Here is a 25037-nt window from a genome sequence, read left to right as displayed (position 1 = left end):
TAAGAAGCCTTCATGATCAACAAATCTTTACACAATAAACATCTGCTCTTTGTCTGATATGTCTTTAGCCTCATCAACCAAAAGACAGAATTTTGCACTCCCAATCTCTTCACGTATTTTCTTTCTAACTCTCTCAGCAAGAATGTTCAAAATATCTTTTTGAATGTCCGGTGATGTACACTTTGCATTTCTTGGTGCTTTTTCTAAAACAACGTTATTAATGTTAACATCCATTTTTTCCATAAGCTTTATCATCTCTATAAGATTACCTTGATTTTTGAAAGATGAAGATTCATCATGTCCTCTCAATGTACATCCTTGCAAACAAAGCCAACGAATGCTTTAAATTGTGGTCGTAAGCCTCAGTCTGTTCTTTTTCACTTCTTTTGATGTTTGTGCATTCATCAATTTATCGATGTGACCACTCACATTCATCAAAAAACTCATAGATTGCAAGGCACTGTTATGTGGTGAAGTGGGACCACCCGTGTGCATCAAGAAAGCACATCTCTTCCCATCATTAACTCTTTTCCAACTTCTGAAACCATCAACTGTAAATGCAAAATAACGAGCTATTTTTTCTTGGAAAAGAAAACATGGGAAGCAAAAGGCCGCGTCTTTATTTGGAGAGTACTCCAACCAAGAAAATTGCTCAAACCAACATTTTTGAAATCGTCGATTTTGTTCCCCTAATTTGGTTTGCGGATATTTCATAACAGGTTGATATGGTCCCCTTAAGATATAAGCTCGTCAGATTGCATTTTTTCATTGACAGGACATTGCCATATCGGAGTACGCATGGCCGGATCTAGTTGAACAAAACTACTAATATCATTCTCAGCCCTTTGATACTTGGCAGGATGTTGTTCTTCATAATTTGAGATATAAGCATTAGTCGGAGAATTCTCTTCTCTAGTTGATGTATCAGCATTTGGTTTAAAATATAAAAATATATTTTTCGTCTTGCCTCCTCGAGCTTCCATCAGAGAACCAACCTATTAATTATAGAAAAAACCAATATACAAGCTACAAATAATAAGTTAATTAAAACTCAAACAAATACCAAAATACAAACACAATCCCAATAAAGTTCAAGAATTCAAATAAAGATATATAACTACGAATAAAGAATTGATTTACTCAAACAAATAAGCTCGGACATACACTTTTCTACCACAAACATTTCATGTATCTTTTTCCGTCTCTGACTCTCTCCAATTTCCAAATAATCGATACAAATCAAAATTTGATAGATACAAATTAACACAAATTGGAAAAAAATTAAAAACCTTGGAAAAATCAAAGAACAACTCGGGTAGAGATAGAGCCAAGAGCTAGGGCTTCGGGTTTCAGCTTGGTTTGCGATTTTGCACAATCAGTATCAAAATGAAGTTTATTGTGTGCGAAACAACAACCCTCTATCGATTTTGAGGTTCCGTCAGTCGATGATTGCCTTTGAGCGTTTCATCCTCAAGTTAGAGCGATCGAGTTTTAAAAGAGAAATAGATTTTGATCGGTTTGTCTTCTGATGTGAATTTATTTGTTATTGGACTAAAAAATCTAATGGGCTAATAATTATTAGGGTCAAAACTAGTAGGGCTGAAATCTAATTAGGGGTGCGTTTGGGGTAGGGTATCGGGTACCCGACCCGACCCGATCGGGTTTTAACCGATCGGGTTGGTTTTTTATTGAAAAAAACGGGTTCGGGTAGAACCCGAACCCGATAATGTGAATCTCGGGTTGGTTTCGGGTAGCAAATATGCTACCCGATCGGGTATCGGGTTACCCGATATATGCCTAATTTTTTTAAAAATTATATTATATTATATATATATATAATGGAGTATGGGCTGCAAGCCTGCAATTTGCAATTGCATTATGTGAAGCTCAAAATACATTTGCAATTCCGATAAAAAAAATTTACACCAGCGGCTAGGGATTCCAAAATTCTCCTTTCTTCCTCGAACGGCCACAATTCCCCTTCTTCCCCTGTTCCCCTTTCTTCCTCGACGAGCCACTTCAATTATATTTGTTCGCTGGTTGGATTAGGATCGAGTCTCAACTTGGTCCAGCACTATCGACTCTCAACTCTTGCGCGAGCACTCGACCGCCTCTCAGTTTCAGCTTCTCACGATTAAATGAAGAATTTTTGGTTTTGGAAGCTGCCACTGCCCACTGGAGTCGAAGGAAATCCTCTTTTAAAAAGTTTTATTTTTTGTTTTCAAATTCATTTGTGTAAATGTAAGTGCTGGTTTTTTTTTTTGTGGAATTAATCTTGAGAATATGAAAATAACATTTTTTTTGAAAAAAAAGAAGAAAAAAACATGTTCCATTTTCGGGTACCCGCAAATACCCGAAAATATCGGGTACCCGATATTCGGGTACCCGACAAGATCGGATCGGGTTCGGGTAATGAATTTCGAAACCCGACGTATCGGATACCCGACCCGAACTACCCGAACCCGATATTACCCGACCCGACGCCCACCCCTAAATCTAAATTGAAAAAGCATATATATACTATTAAATTAAAAAAAAAAAAAACAAGACCGAGCCAGAGCCCACCCCCAGCCTTTGGGGTGGCTCCGCCCCTGTATGCAAAATATAACATATTCCTAATTATACAATAAAACAATAACACGTGAATACATGAAAAATACAATATGTTACATTCTTGTTCCACCAATATATTCATCATTTTTTGAGAAATCAATCAAAAAATCAACAACATCAAAATGAGTTGAACCACTCAAATGGTCACTGTTTTCAACAAAGTTGGTCTCTTTTTCTTTTCTCTTTATTGATTCTTTATAGAACTTACAAAGGTACTCAGGGACTCGGCAAATACGAGACCAATGTCCTGGAGTGCCGCATCTATAACAAACATTTTCAGATCTTTTTGAGTAATTTTCGTTCACTCATGTTTTCATGCTGCTTTTTCGTGTGTGGTTCGTGATGTTTTTTTAGATGAGTTATGAAAGTAACTATCTCTATTGTTTTCATATCCACGACCGCGACCACGACCACGACCACGACCACGACCACGGTCATTCTATGTCCACGTCCACGAAAAAAATCTTGTCTATGACTTTGATTTTGTTTTTCATTTTTACTTAAGACATTTGCTTCTGGAAATGTCGTTGATCCAGTGGGTCGGGTTTGATGATTTTTCATTAATAATTCGTTGTTGTTTTCCGCCACAAGAAGACATGCGATGAGTTCAGAATATCTCGAAAATCCACGCACTCTATATTGTTGTTGAAAAGTTATATTTGATGCGTGGAAAGTGAAAAATGTTTAATCAAGCATTTTCAGTTCAGTAGCCTCATGTCCACAGAATTTTAATTACGAGACTATTTAATACATCACTGACTTTTTTAAAGTCTTGAAATCTTAAAATATTTCATTCATCATGGGCGGTTGAAAGTATAACTTCTCTTATATGCTCAAATCTTTCTTTTAACTCTTTCCATAAAACCATTGGGTCTTTTTCTGTGAGATACTCACATTTCAATCCTTCATCAAGGTGTCGACGTAAAAAAATCATAGTTTTTGCTTTATCTTGTGAGGATGATATATTATTTTATTTAATAGTATCATTTAGACTCAATGGCTCAAGATTCATTTGTAAATCGAGAGTCTATGGCATATAATTTTTCGCCGTGATATCGAGCTCAACGAATTCAAGCTTTGCCAAATTTGACATGTTGGTACTAGAAAAAATAATAATACATTTTATTAGTAAATTTTCATTAATATGACAATACAAAATAATGGAAGAACGATGAGTACAAACATGTTTAAAAATAGAGAAAAAATGTGTGGAGGATAATCATCGATAAATACAAGACTCGTGAGTATGATGATCATAATAGTCATAAAAAATAGCCTTAAAAATGTCATCTTCTTCTTGTTCGAAAAATCGAGGAGAAATAATTTTTTAGAGAAAGAGTAAGTTTGGTGTGATTGAAATGTGTTTGAGTAGTCATATTTAAAGGGCAAAAACTAGCCGTTTTATTACCGTTTATGTCTGTTAGTTACCGTTGGAGTAAAAAAAAAAAAACAAATACAATTGAATAAAAATTTACGATAATCATGCGATGTATATAATGATAATTATAGTTAAATAATTATGTATATCACATCACATCACATCACATTAATATAAGAGGTGTCATAGACTCCTTTTATATAATACCGTAAACTTATACAAATATAGTTAGTATAAAGTCAGGTATTGTATATCATATCACAATATTATAATGAGGTGTCATAGACTCTTTTTATATAATAGTGTGACATTATATAGATATAATTAATATATTATAATATATACACAATAAAAATATATAAGCTGTAAATTATAATATAATCACATCACGTTATTATATTGAGATGTCATAGACTCCTTTTATATAATAACATGATATTATATATTAAATATATACACAATAAAAATAAATAAACAGTAATATAAATATTCTTACTTGTTGAATATTTTTGCCTTTTTATTGTGTTTTGGAGCTTTGGAAATTATAGAGAACCTTCGAGCGATCGTGCTGATAACGTATTGTAAAAAGTAAAAATTTATGATAAAAGATAAAACCTCAAAAACTCAAAATATATCAAACTCTACACTTTATAAAATTTTCTCTCTACTCAATTGTCTTTTTCATCATAAATAAAGAGACCTATTTATAGATCCTCATTTGAGATTAGTTTAAAAATAAATACATAATCACTTACATCATCACGTACACTAATATTCAACATTCAACTCTAATAATTTTCAACATTCAATTTTAATTATTCAACAAAATTTAATATATAAGCTTTTTTTGAAAGAGATACTATTTAGCATAAGAACAAGGAAAATTGCATTTTAGGTTATGTGTGTTTATTTATTTGTAATTTTGATCTTGTGTGGAGTTTGTTATTAAACTTCAGTCTAAGTCATGTATCTTATGATTTTTGGTAATATTAGTTTTAATCATATTTAATCGAGAATGCTGATCTAGCACTGCACATGTGTCGATTACATCAGAAATTTATTAAAATTACCAAAGAAGACAAATATATTGAATTAAAACTAAAGTTCGACAATGTACGTAGATGATCAAAATGCAAAAAGATAGACATAAAAGACCAATAATACAATTTCTCTCATATGAATATATTATAGTCTTCAAAGATTGCGATTGTATGTATTTGCTATAATATCAATATTTTTATTTCCAGCATTCGAATATTGTAGCCCTCTTCTCTTGCAGTCTCGCGGCTCAAACTAAGCACAAATAGAATCAATTTTACGTGTCAAATTTGAATAATCTTGATATTAAGATTTGGAAATTAGTATTATAAAATTTGGTAGCATGCATGATTTATAATTACTATATCTCTAGAAAACTAGCAAAATAATAAATAAAATATGGCAAACCCAAATTGATAAACAAATAATTTTTTGGTCAAAACCTAAACAATTTTTTAAAGATTAAGGTTTGATTTGGACGTGTCTTTAAAAACGTTTCTAGTGTTTTATAAGTGAAAAAACTTAAAATATATATTTGGACAAGATTTTTATAAATGGTTTTGAAAATATGTTTTAAAAATTAGTGTTCCAAAAGTATAGTTTTTGAAAAACAATTGAAAGATGTTTTTAGAATGAAATTATTGAAGTCAAGGAAGAACAATATTGAAATGTTAAAATATTTTTATAGAATAGTTGTTCAAGTACATATTTATTTTTAAAACAACTTTAAAAATATTTTGTAAATTTTTTTTGGAAAAACACTTTTATAAAAACGTTTTATAAGTACTTGTTCAACCGGAGCTTAAAATTCAACAAGGACCAAACCATTTATTCAAAGGAGAACTTGAATAATACTAGTGTCTTTTTGTTTTATAAAGATGAAATATTTTCGATAAATTATATATCAAAATATAATATAATTTAGACATATTTTATAAATACTAATAAAAATTACGTGCGCATTAAAAAATCGAACCTATAAAGAGTTTCGTGTCAAATGCATATAGTAGATATATTATGATTGTTTTTATTATCATAATATTTTGTTTTTTAAAAAAAATTAATTTTCATATTATTTTTTTATAATATTTAATATATAAACATTTTATAGTACTAACGGTATGGAATTTAGTGTAGCATCATCTTTATTAAATTGTTACGCGATCTAATATATTACATTAGCATTTTTTATATGCTATTTTTCTTTCTTGTTATTTCAATTTTAAAATTAAAAATTTCTATTTTAACATTTACAAATTTTCTCAAATCAATCTCCTACTTATTTTCATTTACTACAATGAATTTTAAATGATTCTAATATTTCAAGGATTTGAAACTCATTGTGATTAACTCAATTATAGTGTACATAAATATAAAGGTGAATTTGAATTTTTTTGTATGTAAGTTATCTAAACAATGAATATACATTTTGTTGGAGATCAAACTCTAAAGTTTTGGTGACAACAAATCAAAACAAAACAAAGTAATAAAGTAAATTAAAGACAGATCAAATTGGACTCTTTCGGACCAAATATCAAAAACACTGCCAGATCAAATGTCCGATGAATATTTTAATCCGGATGAATCAAGTATTTGATTCATATTTTATTCATATTTTCATACGACAATTTATTTCAACAGATCAAATACACCAGACCTCTACTAGAACAATCTAGATCGTTCAAAGTCAAATCATGTAGCCATCAACCATATCAAAGCTTCATTTTGAAATATCAGTTGCCGAAGTTGCTGAAAAAGACAAAAGAATTTATAAGATTTTGAACGATGGTTGGCTTCTCCCTAAAAGTCAAGATTTGTAAGCCAATTTATGAGATGTGTTGGCGGCTCTATCCCAAAAGTTGTTGGCTGCTCACTGGCTAGTTTTATAAGATTATAAATACCCAAGTGACTCAAAGATTCAAAGTAGAGACAAAAAGTGAATAACACAAGCAACTGAATTCTAAGATTATCTCGTTCATCTGAAAAGCCAAAAAGTCTTCACTCAATATCCTAACACAGAAACTCATATTATCAGATCAAAGTTTCGAAGCACTGAGTTAGAGAGTATTTCATAAATATAGATCGAGTTCAAAGAAATACATTCAAGAACGATCCAGATCAAAGTCATTCACAGCTGTCCAGATCAAAACACCGAAGCACATTCTGTAGCTTCATTTTGTAACTCAAAGCAGATTGATTGTCCTGATTCGAGAGAGAGTATTGCTAGGAATTCCTCTCAAAGATTGATTGGATTTGTACAAAGCATTGTATAAATCAAAGTCTTCTAGTGGAATTCTTCTGGAAACAAAAGAAGGGGTGACGTAGGAGAATTCATCTCCGAATATCCATAAAAAACTCTGTCCCTTTTTACTTACTGCATTTACATTATTTTATCTGCCTTAACTTTCTAATATTTCAAATCTGCGAGGAAGATTTCTTCCGCCTGATAACTTCAGATTTTTCGAGCAGATCAAATTTTTTAAGCAACTAAACTTCTGTCTGATTTTCACAAATCAGATCGAAGAATCTTTAAAAGTTTTAAATAGTGTATTCACCCCCCCTCTACACGTATTTCGATCCTAACACATTTAAATCTATGGATTTCAAATCATTTCATCAAATCCCAACCTTAATTTATTTGTATTTTAATTATTTATTTAAAAACTCATACTTACTAATTTTGGTCACGTGCATCACACGAGTGGAATATTAATTTGGTTAATGTTACCAAGGAAGTTGCTCAAGGGGGGAATAATGTTGGAGAAATGAAGTTAGTAGCTTCATCTCATATTGATATCAGCATTGATAACTTTATATCATGTTTTTGAAATTATATTTCAGAGATTATTTTGAAAATATTAATTTTTTGTGAAAAATAGAAATCTGGTATTTTATATTAATTATAAAGGATACAAATAAATGGCTATATTAATAGAATTCTTAGAGAAATACCTTGAAAGAAAGGATTAATCTATCAAATTCCATGGTTTATGGGTAGACCTGGCCAAGTGATAGGCTCGTAATATTTATGTTTGTAGTATATTTATGTTTTTAGTATCATATTTCTTGTGTTTTCATTTTTTTTCATATGCTTATTGGTATATGATAGGGATATATACTAATTAAGGGTAATTAAAATATAAGTTGGGTGTATTAAAATAATATTAAATTTATCAAGCCTATGTGCTTAGGCCCAAAAGAAAAATCCACATATTTGGAAGGCTCATGAGTCATGACCCATCTACAAGGAACTTTATAAATAGAATACTCTTTCCCATATTTCAAAGTATTCTCTTTCACTTTCTCTCAATTTATGCTCTAAAAGCTCTCTAGTTTTTGTGAGTGCATATTTTGGATAGATCGCTGACTTAAGCGTCGGAGGATTTTCTTCGGACATCTCCCGACGCCTCTAACCTCATTTTTGTGACGCAGGTGACGACCCTAGTGTTGTTGGATTGGATAGTAAGGAACACCTGGCTTGCTGTGGTTTACTTAAATTAACTTGAGCACGTGGAAGACCCTCTTCAAGGTAACAAGATTTCGTGTAGCATCATTGTGTTTTTATATTTTATTTTGTAGTTGGGGGAAATTTTATGGACTTGGAGAAGATTTGAGCTAAAAAGGTAATTTTTCTCACATTTGAAGTTGTCAAGATGAACAAAATAGGAATATTTTTGGGGAAGATGAGAAGCTAGGAAACGGTGCGTTTTGGTGAAAGAGTGAAGGGGGTTTCGTTTTAGTATGGTATGGGATATGTTGGTCTATGCTACACCAGGAGAGGTACAACCCTATTTTTCTCTAGATGTTCGCGCGAACATCATGTTAAAAAATCAAAAAAGTTATTGATGGGGTTCACATGTTTTTTTTTCTCAGTGAGATATTCACGCGAACATCTAATATTTTTTAGCGTGATGTTCGCGCGAACATCTGAAAAAAAAAACATTAAAAGAATGTATCTCTCAATATAGCATAAAATATCCCGTATGAAATAAAGGAAGACAGTGGGCAAACGTCAACCATCAGTCTCATTAAATTCATCTTGGTCCATCTCATCTCACCAATTTCATTTTCCCTCTATATATTATGTATTCATTCGTTTATTTCTCAAAAATACGTCAACTAATTTGCATGTTTTTTTTTTCAAGTTTTGGTCATGTAACGAACAATTCATAATTTCAGTCCATCGATTGGTTCTTTTAAAAAAAAAATAATATGCTTTCTTTGGAGTTCTATAATGGCATCAGACATCTTGGAAACTTCGGCGTCACATCAACAAATTTGGTTCATATCATCATATTTTGACAACACATCATTCACTTTATACAAGACAAAAATTGGAAAAAAAAATGAAAATAAATGGACTAAAATAGTCAGTTATCCAACAACGTGATCAAAATAGAAAAACAGCAAGTTAATAACAAAAAAATGTAATTTTCTCATTAATCCAACACCCATCCGACCAAATAGATGGATCTTTTTCACTCCATGCACGCGTGAGAAAGGAGAATGGAACTTTTCTTCGGTATAGCAAACTCAAAGGTGTTTTTTTGGAAATACATTTTCAGAAATTAAGAACAAAGCCATGTGTGTACTTATATTTTCTAAGTGGACATTTAAAGTCATATAATAATACAATACTTATAGAGGAGTTTAATTTTTTGCTATAAGTTCTAGCTGGCAAAGTAGCTCTTATGAGTGTAGGATAATAATTAAATCATGTATCCAATGATTCGTATTTTTACACATAGACGTAATTAATGATATATTGTTAATATGACAAATCATGAACATTAGATCTATCATTGAGATAATACTCATATTTTAAATTGAAATCAAAATGATACAAGACGACTCCAGCCACGTGTCATCCTGTGGAGGCTATGGCTAGGTTCCTAACTATATCTTGGATAATTCGAATTTCCACGCTACCCATCCAAAAGTGAATATTTGTTTATATACAATATGAGATATAAAAAAAAAAATTAATAGACTCACGTATAAGAACAAATATTAACTATTGGATGTACTTTTAAGACAATATCACCCAATTTTCACTATATCTTTACTGGTCTACATACGTCAAGTATTCCAAGGTACATTTTTTTGTGATTCGATCTCGTATGAGTATGACCCACCCTATTATGTTTGAATTGTTTCCACAACCAAGAATGATATACATTATTTTGGATATCATTTTTTTTTTACATATAAAAAAAACACAAGAAGACATCAAATCTAACAACGCTAACGACTATGAAGACCCGCCAAAATAAAGTTGAAAAGGATTCAAGTAATACGAATAAGTAGCACAACCATAATGAAAATGCATGTCATCGCAAACATCAGCAGCCACGTGAAGCATGATGTTTTCACACTCTGAGAGTACACCTCCATAGCCCGAGTATTTGCATGTCCTGTGCTTGCTAGGCTGTGTTCAACCGCTTTCTCCGTCGAGTCTAGTATCTACAGAAAAATATATAAATGAATCTGTCTATCCAAGTGGATGTGAATTTTATGGATGCGTAAATGACAGGCCGATTGTGGTCTGTCAAGGGGCTATAAACGAATCCATTGGGGGATCAAATGCAGCAGCTCTTAGTAATAATTTTGGTACATGGGTGAAAACGAATTGATTGCTTTCTTCAAAAGGTTAATGGTGAAAATAACGCAAGCAAGTAAATTTTCAACTCACCTTCTCCGTGTTTTGGATGGATTGATTCATCACAAGACCACTCTCCTTAAGTTGCCTTGCCAAAACAACCATTTCATCGGTCAAATCTTCTTGAAGTTTTCTGTATGGAAAAACAGTAAGATGATAAGTTGCATGTAAACATCTACAACAAGGACAATGCTTTAAAATGGATGCAATTATTAAAATTTTAAAAACTAGCAGATAAAGTAGATCAAGAAAAAGTAAAACGTGGACGAGGCCAGACACTGGCAAACCATTAGTCAATATCAGATAGACTGTGAAATTTGTGACTCCTGATTACCTAAATAAAACATTTTTCGCCGTTGCGTGATTTTCGACCACATCCAGAAAACCCTGTGGAATACATAAATCCAGCCTGGTGTTCCTCACAATTGATTTTGATCAAGATTTATTCTAGATACTATTGTACTAGTAAAACTTGTTTGCATTTTGAACACTAGAATGACCTTCGAATTCCGAAGTTCCTAGACATATTTATTGAAACCGGACAATAGTCACAACAAAAAAAGTGTGCACACAAACAAACACTGGAATAGTTATTCAAGGTTTATTTTAAAAAATTATCATAATAAAGTTACTATATCTGAGAAGAAGCTAGAGTAATAGTAAAATTTTTTCATTTCTTACAAAAAAAAAATGTAAAATTTTTATATTTCTTATCAAGTTACAGGGGACAATATTTGAAAGCATACTCAGCATAACTCTGCAATGATGCAATGACTGGTGATGTGTAGTAGCTACTTCATTGATATCTGATACAAGTTCTCAAACAAATGTTCAGTTACAATATTGTTTATGCAAATTGCAAAAAAGATATGACACTTCATCACCAAAAAAATACCAATATGAAAAGATACCTGTGTTTCTCAATATGACTCTGTGCTGCAGCATCCAATTTGACCGACCTTGAATCATTATCTTCAACAGAATCATGAGACCTATGCTCTGACAGGGGCCTGCATCAGTTAACATCGACTTTAGAAAAATTAAACATATAACAGTGACCGAAGATGTCCTATTCACTCACACAAATCTCCTCCTCAGTCCTCTGGGAGTGTAAACACTCTCTTCCTCTGATTTAGAAGGGGATCCACCAGTATCAGTCTTCAGAGAAGGTAGCTGAGGAACCTCTACAATGGACTCAGACTTGCCAAGTAAAGAAGAGTTGTCAGAAATGATTGACAAAAACATGAAGTGTTTCAAACTTTATAAACACAATTGGTTTCATTGAGCAGTTCCTTTATTATACCAATGTTCTAAAAAGAGAGTAAATATAAAACTATGTTTATTAGTTGGAATATGCATCAAAAGTAAAGAATCATAATCAGTACATTAATTGCAACCGCTGTGGATTTAAAATTTTTAACAAATCTTATGATATCATCATATATGAGAACATGCATTTTCAAGCTTCCGTTGAGATTTGAAATACCCACACAATGTTTCAAGGAGCTATTGAAATTTGAAGGGGAAAAACAGATCACCAAATATACCTCATGTTCCGCTAACTTCGCTGCTATAGCTTCAACTTTATCTGAATATTCACTTAATTGACCTTTTGAAACTCTGTAAAAATAGATGGAAGAGTTAGAATTGAAGTGACATAAAATATCTACGGAATGCAAACCTACAAATTTAAGTTTAACATCAAGGAAGAAGCAGCCAACCACATCTTTTACGAAGCATGTGAACATAATCTATTTTTTTCTGAATTAAGAGCATAAATATTTATTGTTGACAACAACCCACACCAATCAAAACCGTTAAGCCATAAATCAAAGAACATAACCCAAACCCATATAGCTGTCCTTCGTGAAAGGGCACCTATTTATTGGTCTCTTCGATTCAATAGGGGAGCAGATGTGAGATCACAACATTGTGCAACTCTTGAGAAGCAAACACCTAAGGAAGCCCACCATGGAGGCCGTTTCACCCACATCTTAGTATTTGACACATACATTCCACTCTAGCATGTATGTGAACATGAGCCACGGTACCGACAATGACCTAATGGCAGTTCTTATAGAACTTATGTGAGATTCCTACAAAGTACACCCATTATCCTACGGTAATTCTTAAACAGGTGCATGTTGGAAGCCACAACAGATCAATTCTTTCTGGTACCCCTTAGAATAATTTGTTTTAAAAATCACTACTACTCAAACTCGTATTTCGGACATAAATTGTGAAATCCATAACCCATGAAATATTAACCACTTGTATAAAGGAGTAAAAAAACAAGAAGTCTAAATGTGAGGTGTAACAAGTTATATCCCAAGAGAAAAGTAAACAACCTTGGCAATCCTTCCGGACCCCTTTCTTCTCCCAATTGTTCCAATTGCTCTCTTAGAGTGGCTACATACTACATAGAGAAAATTGTGGTAAAAAAAACCTTCAATTGGTTCCGTGTTAGTAGGAAAACAAAAAACAAAACTGAATATTAAGAATTCAGACAACATATAGAAGCTCAAACACCACAACTCACTCAATAGATTAAGAAATGGATATCATGTTATATTGGCTAAATTTTCAAGAGGAATCGATGCTAATAAAAAATAATTAAGCATGAATATTTAAAACTCAATAGATAGAAGTGCTAATTATCAGGATATGATGACCTACATCATAATGGATTGAGAGGAATGTGAGCTTACGTGCAAGAGCTTTGCTTGATTTTGTTGTTGTGGAGCGGCTGCTAGTAACCTTCTCAATTTCACTTCAGTTTTGCTCAAACCCATCAAAGAATCCTAAAAACCATAAATTAAATAACAAACAAAATTAATAGGCAAAAAAATTAAAAATAAAAACAAACCACCACACCAATCAAAGAACAATAACATGACATCAGATTGCTGTCAACAAGGCCAATTCAATGATAGTGTTTTAGTTGCACAAATAAACGACGAGAGAGAAAAAAAACCCTTTTTTGCAGTGTTGTTGTGCCCAACAAGTCCAAAGTTGAATCTTTAGAAATAAAATTTGTAGAATACAAGAACTTCATTCATACATACATGTGAACAATCTAAACAGATTGCATTTGAAGAACTCTAGAACTAAGACTCAGTTTGTGGTAATCTATAAACTAACAAGTAACTAGGGGTGCAATCGAACCGAATCGAACAGAATATTACACAAATATTGACATTCGAGCTCGAGCTCGAAACATATGTTTGATATTCGTATTCGATTCGAAGTTTGAAAATATGAAAAAATTTGGTTTGAGCTCGGTTCGAAACAATGTTCAAGCTCGAGTTCGATTCGAACTATTCGAATCTTGATTCAAATATTATGAACCATAGCTCGAATTATGTCTCAAATTCGAGCTCGATTCGAAATATTCGAGCCATTATTGAGCAGTTTATAATTCCATCCATCTATGACATACAATAGAAAAAAAATAGGTAAAGATCAAAGATACAATGAAAAATTCACCAAACTTGTTGTAAAACAGTGCAAGCAGATTTATAAAAGTTCACCAAAGTTCAACAGCACATACATTTGAATGAGAGATTCAGCCAAAAATCAAGCTACTGATTAAAAAACTTCCTGCATCTAAAATTCAAATCCAAACTAAAAAGAGTAGAGCTACAACTTGATTGCTACCCTCCCAAGTCCCAAGTCAAGCCATTGATACTTTTACATACCAAAATACACAAGAGTTTCAACTGATACCTCTCAAAAGTCAAGCTATTGTTGTTTTTACTTTACATATCAAAATATACAAAAGTTTTATCTGCCACTCCCAATTCAAGCCATCATTTGCTTTTACCATACCAAAATATACAAAACTTCAAGTCCCACACTTCAAAACCTGAACACCTGTGCAACAATCAAAATACGACTATAATCTGCAACACCAAAATATAAGTTGTAAGCACATAATGCTTCCTTTGATATCTGAAATCTGCTACATATTCAAATACACATGTTAGTAAACTTAAATAAAATGTCAAAAATTAAATTAAAACAAATTATATGAACAAAAGGACAGAAATATATGTACATACTCTGGGAACAAGGGGATTTGCTTGGACGTGTTGCTGCTTTATTGTCGTCTGCTTAAAACCACTCTCTATCTAAATAAGAAACAATAACGTCATTTATTCACTTGAAATATGCCATAAAAGTACCAGGAATGCCTCGATCTACACTTATTCATTCTCATTCACGCTATTTGGACTTCCATCTACCAAAAACAATATAATAAGCCACAACTTTGAGCAAATTCTAACAAAGAATACTCAAATAACAATCCAAATAAAAAGATAAAGTAACACGATGCCACATACACGAAATGAAGCACGATGTATCGCCTTTTCTCAGCAAATAACACATCAAAAGTTGAAAATTCCAGCGGCCACCATTTTCACCTGAAAATTAGCACAGAAGACGTCAAGCACAAAAGGATAAACAAAAAAGGCATAAACAAATGCAATTTTTATTTAAAAAATCCCAACTTCAACATCCCTCTCAGTCTCACTTACATAAAAAAAAAAAAAAACAATCTCGAAATTCCAAAAAAAAAAAAACATAAACAAATACCAGCAAGTACTTCTCATTTTACTAACACATTCTTGACCAGTATTATGAAAAAATGACAAATTTGAAAAATATGCAAGAGCCCAAAACCTTAGACATGCAAATCCAAAGAACAAGCAACACACAGGTTGTCCTCTTCCCATTTAAATACTCGAGAAACCTCAAGATTCAAACTCAAACCGAGATTACAGGCAGACCCACCAAGAATATCTAAACCTCCTAATGTTTACATGGATACAGATACGTAGTCCATATCTGACTTATGTTTATAAACAAGTCATGCAACATATATTTTTGTACTTGGATGAATCTGATTTCAAACCAAAATGCCCATTACTTAGGTGCATAAAGGCCACCTGCTGCGTGCAAATCCGGCGCCGTTTAAGACACGTTCCACACCTTCACAGATTTATCGAGACTCCCACTGTACACCACCCACTTTCGATCTCCAGCCACCGCCGAATCACTTCACCGGCACTGTGTGTCCCGTCAAAACGGACAGGCACGTGAGGGCTGAGGGGTGGGTTACTATGTAAAGAAGCGGCGCAAGAAGAGAAGAAGAGAATGAGAAGTTCAAAATTGGTCCACGGGCTTGAGAACCAAAGCTAAGGAAAATAATTTCAGAATGAGAACGAATACCTGAGATAAAAGGTCGAAATCTAAGATCTTTTTGGGTAAAGGCTGCGGTGGCGGTGCACGCTCCTTTTTTTCGTCTTCTCAGATCACGCCCTAGAACAAAAGGCGAGAGGGATAATTCGGTCCTACCTATGGGTAACCCATGCCCACGGTTGACGTGGATTTTTGTGATTGATGCAAATTATATGTATCCTACGTAATTATGTGGACTCACATTAATTTGCATCAATCACATACTTTCATCTACCACATAAGAAATAATATCCATGGCGTAGCATCGAACTAACCAGGGAAGGAAAGAGGATGTGCGGTGCAGATATCCTTTAAACCGTCAATTTCTTCATCTCAAACTTTATATTTTATTCTCTCATCAATTTTGAACGTAAGGAGGCTTTAAAGCACATTAATCCTATTTCTTCGAGCAATTATGTATTTCATTTTTTTTGTCCACTTATTTTTTTACACAGAATATTATTGATTTTTATTTTTATTACTGTGTATGCATAGGTATATGGTTATGCCAAATTCGTTTTGTACGTTTTCAATTTTGTTTATGTCAAATAATACTCGCATATGTATATGGGTTATGGCAAATCCTTTCGTTTTTATTTTATTTCTGTCAAATCGTTAGAATATTGAGACACAAATTAATTGCTCTAATTTTTTTTTTTATTTCTGACTTGATTATTGTCATTGTTTTATCACAATTTGTAAGTTTAATTTTTTTTAATTATGAATATTTTGAATTTGAAATAAGTGGACAATTTGCAATTCATTGCAGTTGAGGAGGATGTATAATTACGGAGATGTGTGTAAAATTTTGGTACACCGAAATATTCGTTACAATATCGTTATATATTTTCTTATACCGTTATTCTCGATATCATATATGGTATATGATTTTCGGTATGATATAATATATCACTTTTAATTAAATAAATGAATCACGAAAAAAGAACACGTATAGACAGAAAACTCAATAAATATAGTAAATGAAGAAGGGATAAAAGTTAAATTTTTTTAAAAAGAAATTCGATAACTTTTAATTTTTCCAATTAACAACAAGCATATACACTTTGCCACATATATAAAGAGCTCGAGAAATTGAAACACATCCTACAATATATTTTCATTTAGAATTTAGGATTTTTAGAATAGAAAAAAGTATTTTAGAATTTTTTTTAATTATATATGACATAATGCAAAATGTGTAGTAAAGAAGGCTATTTTTGAAATTGTGACTTTGAAATGGACTAGAATAATCAATTTTTCTAAAAACATAGGCTCAAAATTTTGGTTTGTTGAATTCATTAATTAAAATAAAATCAATAAAAATAATAATTAGTTTCAACTATATTAAAATATTTTGTATATATAATTAACATCGATTATCGTAACGAAATTCAGATAATAACTACTTGCATACTTATGATACTGAAATTTCTAAATGTATCACCGGTATATACAGTTTTATACTGAAAAACAAACTTATAAATTTTTTAAAATTATAAAAATATTGTTTAAAAAATTTATATTTTTTATTTACATATTTTTTGGTATTTTATTAGTACCTAAATTTTTAAATTTGATACATTATTCATATCAAAATTCTTAACTGATAAACATATTATTATTAATATAAAAATATTAATTCATTTAAAAAAATTAATTTAACTTTATAACAGTATATATGATTCATATAAAATAAAGTTAACAATAAATTATATATAAAATTGTTTTAAAATTTATATTTTAATTAAATATTTTTTAAATTTAATTTTTATGTTAAACTAGTAATTAATTTTGTTATATATCGAGTTTTTCTATACGACGACGATATGAAATTTAAAATTTTGTATAAATTTAAATATCAAAATAATATAAATAAATAAAAAATATATAGCATTTTTAAATTACAATACATGTAAGTTTTTTCATTTATCAGATACTAATTATTATTTTTATTATTTTATCCGAATTAATTAATTCAACAAACTAAAATTAAGGACACATGTTTTTATAAATCAAATTAAAATAAAAACAATTTTTTTTATTTTAAAAAAAGAGGTGGAACAGCATGGGGTGCGCAAAATTTTAAACCTATGTTTTTACCCCAAAAAAACCAAATTAAAATGAAAGATTTTTTTTAGAAAAAAATACAAAAAGGAAAAAAAAGGAAAAGAAAGAAGGGGTTGGGCCATCAAACGCTGTCGTTTGATGGCGCAGCTTGGGGTGCGGTTTTCTTTGCACAGCAGAGGATCTACACCAGTGGTGTATCAACATTCGTGCAACGTCGTAACCAGATCTGGTTCTCTTTTGTTCGATCGAATCGCGATCTGAGATAGGGATTGTAACGTGAGAAAAAGAAGCCCGATTAAAATTAAAAAACAAAACCAAAAACAAATTGATCTGGCAAAAAAAAAAAAAAAAAAGCCCAGGGTGCACGAAAACATCACTATATTTGCATTTAATTTAAGGCTCCGTTTGATAAGGGTGGTAGGATAATTAAAAGATAGGTAAGTTGGTGGATTATTTTATGGATAGTTATGTACTGATTACAAGAAATAAATTGTTTGGTACGTTTTTTATTTGCTTGATAAATTAATGTGTATTTTTTCATTACGAAATTACCCCTGCTTCTTCCTCATTATTACAAGTAATATTACCCATCGTCGTATTTGGGAATTTCCATTCCGCCTGAAGAAAGCGATAGCTATTAGCTAGGCGCCGAATCATTCCTATTCTCTTTCATCTGATTTGCCGAGCTCGAAGGTGTTTCACGTGAATCACATACTTCTCTTTGAAATACTCGATTGAGGAAACAGTGAAGATATTTCGAAGCTGATGAAAAGTATAGGCAATGGCATCAAATAAGCAAAGATGAGGAAAAAGTCGGAAGCAACACAACTCATTCAAAATTTTCACAAGCAATATGAATCCCTTTACTCCCTCTACAAAGATTTGAGAGGACAAGTGAAGAAGAAACTAAATGCCCCAGATAATGATGATGGTGATGGTGGTGGTGATGATGAGTCTTCGATATCGGGTTTGAAGACATTTTATATCAAATCCTCGATTCACCGTACGCCACCTTGAAAGAAAAGATTCTTGAGTTTTTTGTCAGCCATCACAAAAGTGTTGTGGGGAAGAGAAATGGGTTTAAAATCTAGGGTAAGGGATAAAATGGTAATTGCATATACTTGTCCCGTACACTCTAGCATACGAGTTTCCTAATACCTGCTGCCACTTGAGTTAATTTTTCCGGCCTTTTCCAATGCACACAGGAATTTAGTGACAGACCCAGTGTTATCCTGCTTCCTTCAGAAAACGAGACAAACGACAGAAAATGTTATAATCTGTGTCTTATCCTATGTACCAAATACATCCTAAGAGATGAGATTGTACAAGGATAGATTAAATTGTGATTATTAATATAATTTGATAGGATATGAAGTGGTTGTAGAAAAATAATAATATGTTTAGTTTGATGGATTAAATTTGGGATTGATTTTTTTTTTCTTTTCATCATGTACAAATTTATAATCCCTTATAAAATTTAGGATTAAGAATCATTTGTAAATCTCATTATTAACGGACTTAAAGATTTATAATGATTTTCAATTTTGCAACTAAACATAGGATTAGTCATTATTAATAAAGTTATCCCTCATTTATCAAGGCAAGTAAACGAAACCTATATATACTAGTAGAAATGCACACGCGTTGCGTGTGTGATACAATACAGAAATATTATACATAGTTTATAGAATATACTTTTTAATTAATATGATTTGTTTCTCACTACTGCAACATTGGTGGTTAAAAAAAAGAGCATGATCAAATAGTTGAAAAAGTGGGGTAGTGATTTTCGAACATGTTCGAGTTCGGCTCGAGTTTGATAATTTCGAATACGAATCAAATATTTATTGAGTAGGCTCGAAAAACTCGTGAACCTATTTGGTTCGATTGCACCTTTACAAGTAACCTATGTTATGTTTTACCCCCTGGGGATTACCTCAACTTACTCGCATGAGATCGTCTGCCTCCGTTCCTCGCTCCTCGATTTGGACTTATGATTGCCTCCATTCCTCGCACCTCGATTGGGACTTATGATTGCCTCCGTTCATCGTGCCTCGATTAATTTATGATTCGCTATTGTTCGCTGCGAGAATATTGTAAAAATATCATTTGACAATCTGATCTAGCAACCATCGCACACATGACACATGTTCCGTGTCTCATATAAAACATGAATATCATTTGTATACATGTAATACATCCTATCTTCAAAGTATTTGATTTGTTATATATTGAGGATATTGGCTTAAAACAAATTTCTCAAATTTTTCTTGGCACCATATGTTGAAATCCTTGCAGATCTACTAGATTTACGCCCTGATATTGAGGGATTGATTTGATCTACTCACTAAATTAAACTTGCTAATTAGTGTCTTTGATTTGTAACTATCTTGAATAATTTACCACAAACAAATCTTAAGTATTTCGTGAAGAATCCAATCATGTGGAAAAAATTTTATTTCATGTCAACTCATATTTCATGTAATTCATCCAAGAAGCATCACTCTAGTTCCAAAAATCAAACTAAAGTTTTCAAAATTCATATTTTATCACAACATCCTATACATGTCCAAATAGCAAATATACGACTCTAAAAGTTGAAATATCCAAACTTGAACAAAACTGAATTTTCTAAAAATTCCTACAAATTTTGAAAAAAAATTACATTCATATTTTCTAGAGCATCTAAATAATGAAAAATCAACACTAAAATCTTAAAATCCCCACTATTAAATTCTGGAAATTTGAAATTTAATCCAAATAAATTCTGAAAAATAATCAATACCTCCTGAAACGACCCTCACTTAACCCTTAATATTTAATAGATATTAAAATAATGCGGAATTTTCAAAAAAAAATTCGGCATGACCTTTTTAAAATATTTACAAACCACCTATCTCAACTAGCACACAAAAGACTGAACTAAATGAGGCAAAAGACTAACAAGGAAACGAGCGAGAATTTAAAATGGAAACAGTTCAAGGTTTGTGATTGCCAAAATTTAACAAACAAATGTTTAACATGCCAACAAAACTGATCTAGAAGTTCTTAAATTTAAATCTAACCAATATACAAAATAAAAAACATCAAATCATTTGTTTAAATAACATCTGCGGAAGAGTACTAGAATAGGTCGGAAGGATATGCCAAGCCCACATCGCATTCCCCTCAAGAGTCATGTCCCTCGATCTCATCGAAAGTCTAACCTGCATTAAGCAAAGTAGCGAGCATATAGACTCAACAAGTATAAAACATTTAATAACGAGTGATGCATAATACATGCATACGTCCTTTAAAATATCTATACTCAAAATACTTTGAAACTTTTCTCAGAAAAATGCTTGAAATTAAATGTAGATAAGACTTGAAACTTTGAAGAAATCGCATACAATGAACTCACCCAACTTTAACTCAAAGTCACGCTTGAAACTTAAACTTTCATAAACTTTAACTTTACTCATGCCTTTAAACATAAACTTTCATAAACTTTAACTTTACTCATGCCTTTAAATATAAAATTTCATAAACTTTAACTTAAACTTTCCTCTGTGAATTTAGATCCTTGATTGTGACCCTCTTTGTTTTGATCGATCAATGGCTATAGTACTATGCCGGCAAGGAAGCCAAGATTTCTGCCGGCCCCACATTGCCCTTCTGTTGGTAAGAGAAGCCAAGATTTCTCCCAGCCCGTCCATACTCGTCTGTTGGTAAGGGAAGCCAAGATTTATCCCGGCCCGTCCATACCCGTCTCTAGGTAAGAAAAGCCAAGATTTCTCCAGACACTTCCATACCATGTAAGAGAAGCCAAGATTTCTGTAGTAACCCGCACCGTGATCACCTACTAATCAGAAGCTTAAGCATGCATTTAACTTAAGTCAATAAATCAAAAATTAAACAGCGAAAAACTTAAACAACAATAAAATATTGTTTACAACCATATCGAATAAACCAGTGTATTAACCCAAATACAACTGAAACAAAAGCCTAGACAAAGCCCTGCTGGTCATCCAATGCCTAAGCCCTCCTAGAACCACCCGCATCGTCCAGCCGCAGACCTGCCCCATAGAATAGGGTGTCCAGATACAACAAAGTACGGGACGTGAGCATGATAAGCTCAGTACGAGAGTATGAGTATACGGTGTTATGTGTGCATATATGCAAGTGAACTGGATACCAAGACTCTCAGGTCAAGAAACATGCTCAAAGACCGGGCCCAGGGTATATAGCACGCTGCGTCGTCGCCTCAGGAGGTGACTCATATACCCAATGGATAATGGTGACTTGATACTAGTACAAGTGTCCAACCATCACGGTGACCTAACACAAGACTTATGTATCCAACCATCCACAAACTCGTAGGGTGTGCGCTCTACTACAGGATACATCTAAGGTAAATGCTCAATATGCTCATGTATGCAACATACAGTCATGACATGTTGTATATAAAGGCATATAAAACATGCAATCACATAATCCATGCAAACACATAATACATGCATACTCAATATAGATATCTCGAATAATACTTCCGTACCTCATAAACTAGGCAAGCTAGACCAGCACTATGTTCAAGCCTATAATCTGCACTACAATGCAAAGTACTCATGCATTATAATCTTATTCTAAAAGCCTTAACTATGCTATACTATACTCCCTATTTACTATAAGGAGTCAGAGCTATATTTGCGTCCGTCGTCAGCCCGCTGATGACGACTGCCCCAGAACTTGGGCACTGCCCCGCCGCAACCCCGGAGCACCTGGCCAACCTCCGGACCAAGCCTAGGAAGGCTGGAAACACCCCAAAACCCTAGAATTCACTAAAGACCGAGAGAAAAGACTTGATTTTGGTGTGAAATTCTGAAATTCGGAGGGCCTATTTATAGGCGGAGTTCGGACGGTCCGAACTACCACTTGTCCGAGCTGTTTAGACACCTGGACCCTGCGGAGTTTGGACGGCCCGAACTGGTCCATATGCTCCAAACTATTTTGGTCCTTCCGAACTCGTTTTTGGACCCCCGGGATCTACCCTACAATTTTCGGACGTTTCGGATCTAATTTTTCACTTATTTTCACCAAATAAGGACTCCTTAAACATGTTTTGACACTTTTAAAATTATAAGTCATTTTCTAACATGTTTAAAATCACTTAATAGTATAAAATGGAACCGGGTTACTACAATTTCTCCCGGTCCGTCCATACCCGTCTATTGGTAAGGGAAGCCAAGATTTCTTCCGGCCCGTCCATACCCGTCTATTGGTAAGGGAAGCCAAAATTTCTCTCAATCCGTCCATACCCGTCTATTTGTCACAATCAACTTTCCTCATTCAAAACTTTTTTCTTTTCTTTCTTATCTTGCGTAAAATTTAACTCTTCTTGAAAAAAAAAAGTCTTCTTTGATACTCAACTTTAGAGGATGAAAACATGCTTTAAATCAAGGAAAAATAATGGTTAAGTTGTTGACCCTAGGCTAGACTAACCAACCATAACTCTCTTTTCTCCTCAACCAAGACTCACCACGAGCTTTCAAACCGAAAAATCCATAACTCGACCTTTTCTTAACCGAATTGAATTTCGCTTGAACCGACACCCTCTACACACCCTAAACTAACCCAAGGAACAGACTCTAAGCTCCAAAGCAAACCCAAGCAACCTGCTCAATTAGAGTTCCCGGACAGACTCTAAACTCCCACAAAATCTGCACTAACCACCTTAACTTAATTCACCCTTAACCTACCCAAAACTTAACCAAATGGTTCCCAAATTGAACCGACATGACCACCATATCCTACACTTGAATAATGATCAAGACACGCCCTGTACAGACCTCTTAATCCCATCCACCAGAATTGAACTCTAGAGGTCAATCAAGTAACGACAAAAATCTGCATAAGTCCACTATTATCTTTACCCCTTACGAACCTTTCACCGATTGATTTTTCCAACTTTCAGCCTACAAACCAACTCTATTAACTCCCCTTAGGCCACATTTAAACCCCAATCCAAGCCCTCACACCCAAAGCTAGCTCAAAGTCCCATTCTAAGCCGACTTGCCCCAACCGAAAATCCTCTACTACACGACCATACTTTAGCCCACAGTCCCTTCACCTCCAGCCCTTCTAACCAACTCAAACCTCATTCAATACACCAAATAAACTCCAAAAAAACTTGTTTCCGTAGTGGGAGAATGTTTGAGAACATGGGAATTGGAAAGCTTGACTTTATATTGTTTTCCAAGAACAAATGTGTAGTAGCCTGTACCCAAATTTGGTGATTAAGTGTTAATCACTCCAATAAATCATGTTAGTTGAGTTAAACATGATTAAGAGAATTTCAATTGGATTAGCGGTGCCCGGAAATGGACCCAAAATGATTAGATATGGTCCCGAGGGTCAGGCAGAACGGATGCAACGTTCTAGGAACGGACACAACGTTCGTGCCAGCTAGAATGTGTCACTGCTTACGCACTTGATGTTGACGTTCGGACGCAACGTTAGTGAACGGACGCAACGATGGCGAACGGACGCAACGATGGAGGAAAGGACGTTCCGTTCGTTGTCTATAAATAGAGGTGCCGAGATTCATTTCCAGGCACACCATTCACCTCTCTTCTCTCGATTCCTTGGTCTTCCAGCTTAGATCTAGGGAATTCTAGGCATCCCGTTGGGAATTCGGAAGTGGCATAGCGATCCAGGCGTCGTAGAGGAGCTGTGGCCTAGTTTTGAGGCAAGCGACAGCAAAGGGCTGACGACGGACGAAGGTATAGCTTTTGCTTCCTAAAAATATTTAGGAGTATGCAATAGCTTAGTTAAGGCTTTTAGAGCACTTTAATGATATTAGCTTCATTTGGCATTGTAGTGCGGATTATAGGCGTAGACCTAGAGCTGGTAGAGCGCGCCTAGCATTTGAGATACGAAAGTACTGTTCGAGATATCATGACTGAGTATGCATGTATTATGTGACTGGATGATTTATATGTCATGATTTTATGCTGCATACATTTTCATCTTGAGCTATCTACTTTGAGATGTCTGTTAGTAGGG

At 33.3% G+C, this 25037-nt stretch overlaps 1 protein-coding gene across 10 annotated transcripts; it reads right to left on the bottom strand.

The window, feature by feature from the left end:
* Positions 1–10150: 10150 nt before the first annotated feature.
* LOC140860256 (uncharacterized) lies at positions 10151–19993 on the bottom strand. 10 transcript variants are annotated; one of them, XM_073263188.1, is made up of 12 exons: positions 15921–16159; positions 15638–15809; positions 15032–15112; positions 14750–14818; positions 14517–14561; positions 13397–13489; positions 13037–13104; positions 12236–12308; positions 11770–11888; positions 11600–11698; positions 10722–10821; positions 10151–10492 (listed from the first exon to the last, which is right to left on the bottom strand). In XM_073263188.1, exons 6-12 carry the CDS (start codon positions 13478–13480, stop codon positions 10316–10318), a joined length of 720 nt encoding a protein of 239 aa, XP_073119289.1. In that variant the 5' UTR covers positions 13481–13489; positions 14517–14561; positions 14750–14818; positions 15032–15112; positions 15638–15809; positions 15921–16159; the 3' UTR covers positions 10151–10315. The 10 variants fall into 10 exon arrangements, with proteins under 10 accessions (XP_073119289.1, XP_073119283.1, XP_073119284.1 ...); XM_073263182.1 differs by having other exon boundaries at positions 14517–14590; positions 15921–16157; XM_073263183.1 differs by having other exon boundaries at positions 14415–14818.
* Between the last annotated feature and the right edge of the window lie 5044 nt (positions 19994–25037).

The sequence above is a fragment of the Henckelia pumila genome, chromosome 4, assembly GCF_033568475.1.
Source record: "Henckelia pumila isolate YLH828 chromosome 4, ASM3356847v2, whole genome shotgun sequence".
NCBI classification, from domain to species: domain Eukaryota; kingdom Viridiplantae; phylum Streptophyta; class Magnoliopsida; order Lamiales; family Gesneriaceae; genus Henckelia; species Henckelia pumila.
The sequence above is the reverse complement of the archived record's forward strand: the minus strand, read 5'-3'. Positions and strand labels throughout refer to the sequence as shown.

What these genes read in the sequence shown, in the direction of transcription:
- LOC140860256 (XM_073263192.1), bottom strand. Translation starts at nt 13,480, where the DNA reads ATGGGTTTGAGCAAAACTGAAGTGAAATTGAGAAGGTTACTAGCAGCC. An exon ending in GGTCCGGAAGGATTGCCAAG is followed by an intron (nt 12,309 to 13,036) that starts GTTGTTTACTTT and finishes CTATTTTTACAG; the next exon opens with AGTTTCAAAAGGTCAATTAA. An exon ending in CGAAGTTAGCGGAACATGAG is followed by an intron (nt 11,889 to 12,235) that starts GTATATTTGGTG and finishes TTACTTGGCAAG; the next exon opens with TCTGAGTCCATTGTAGAGGT.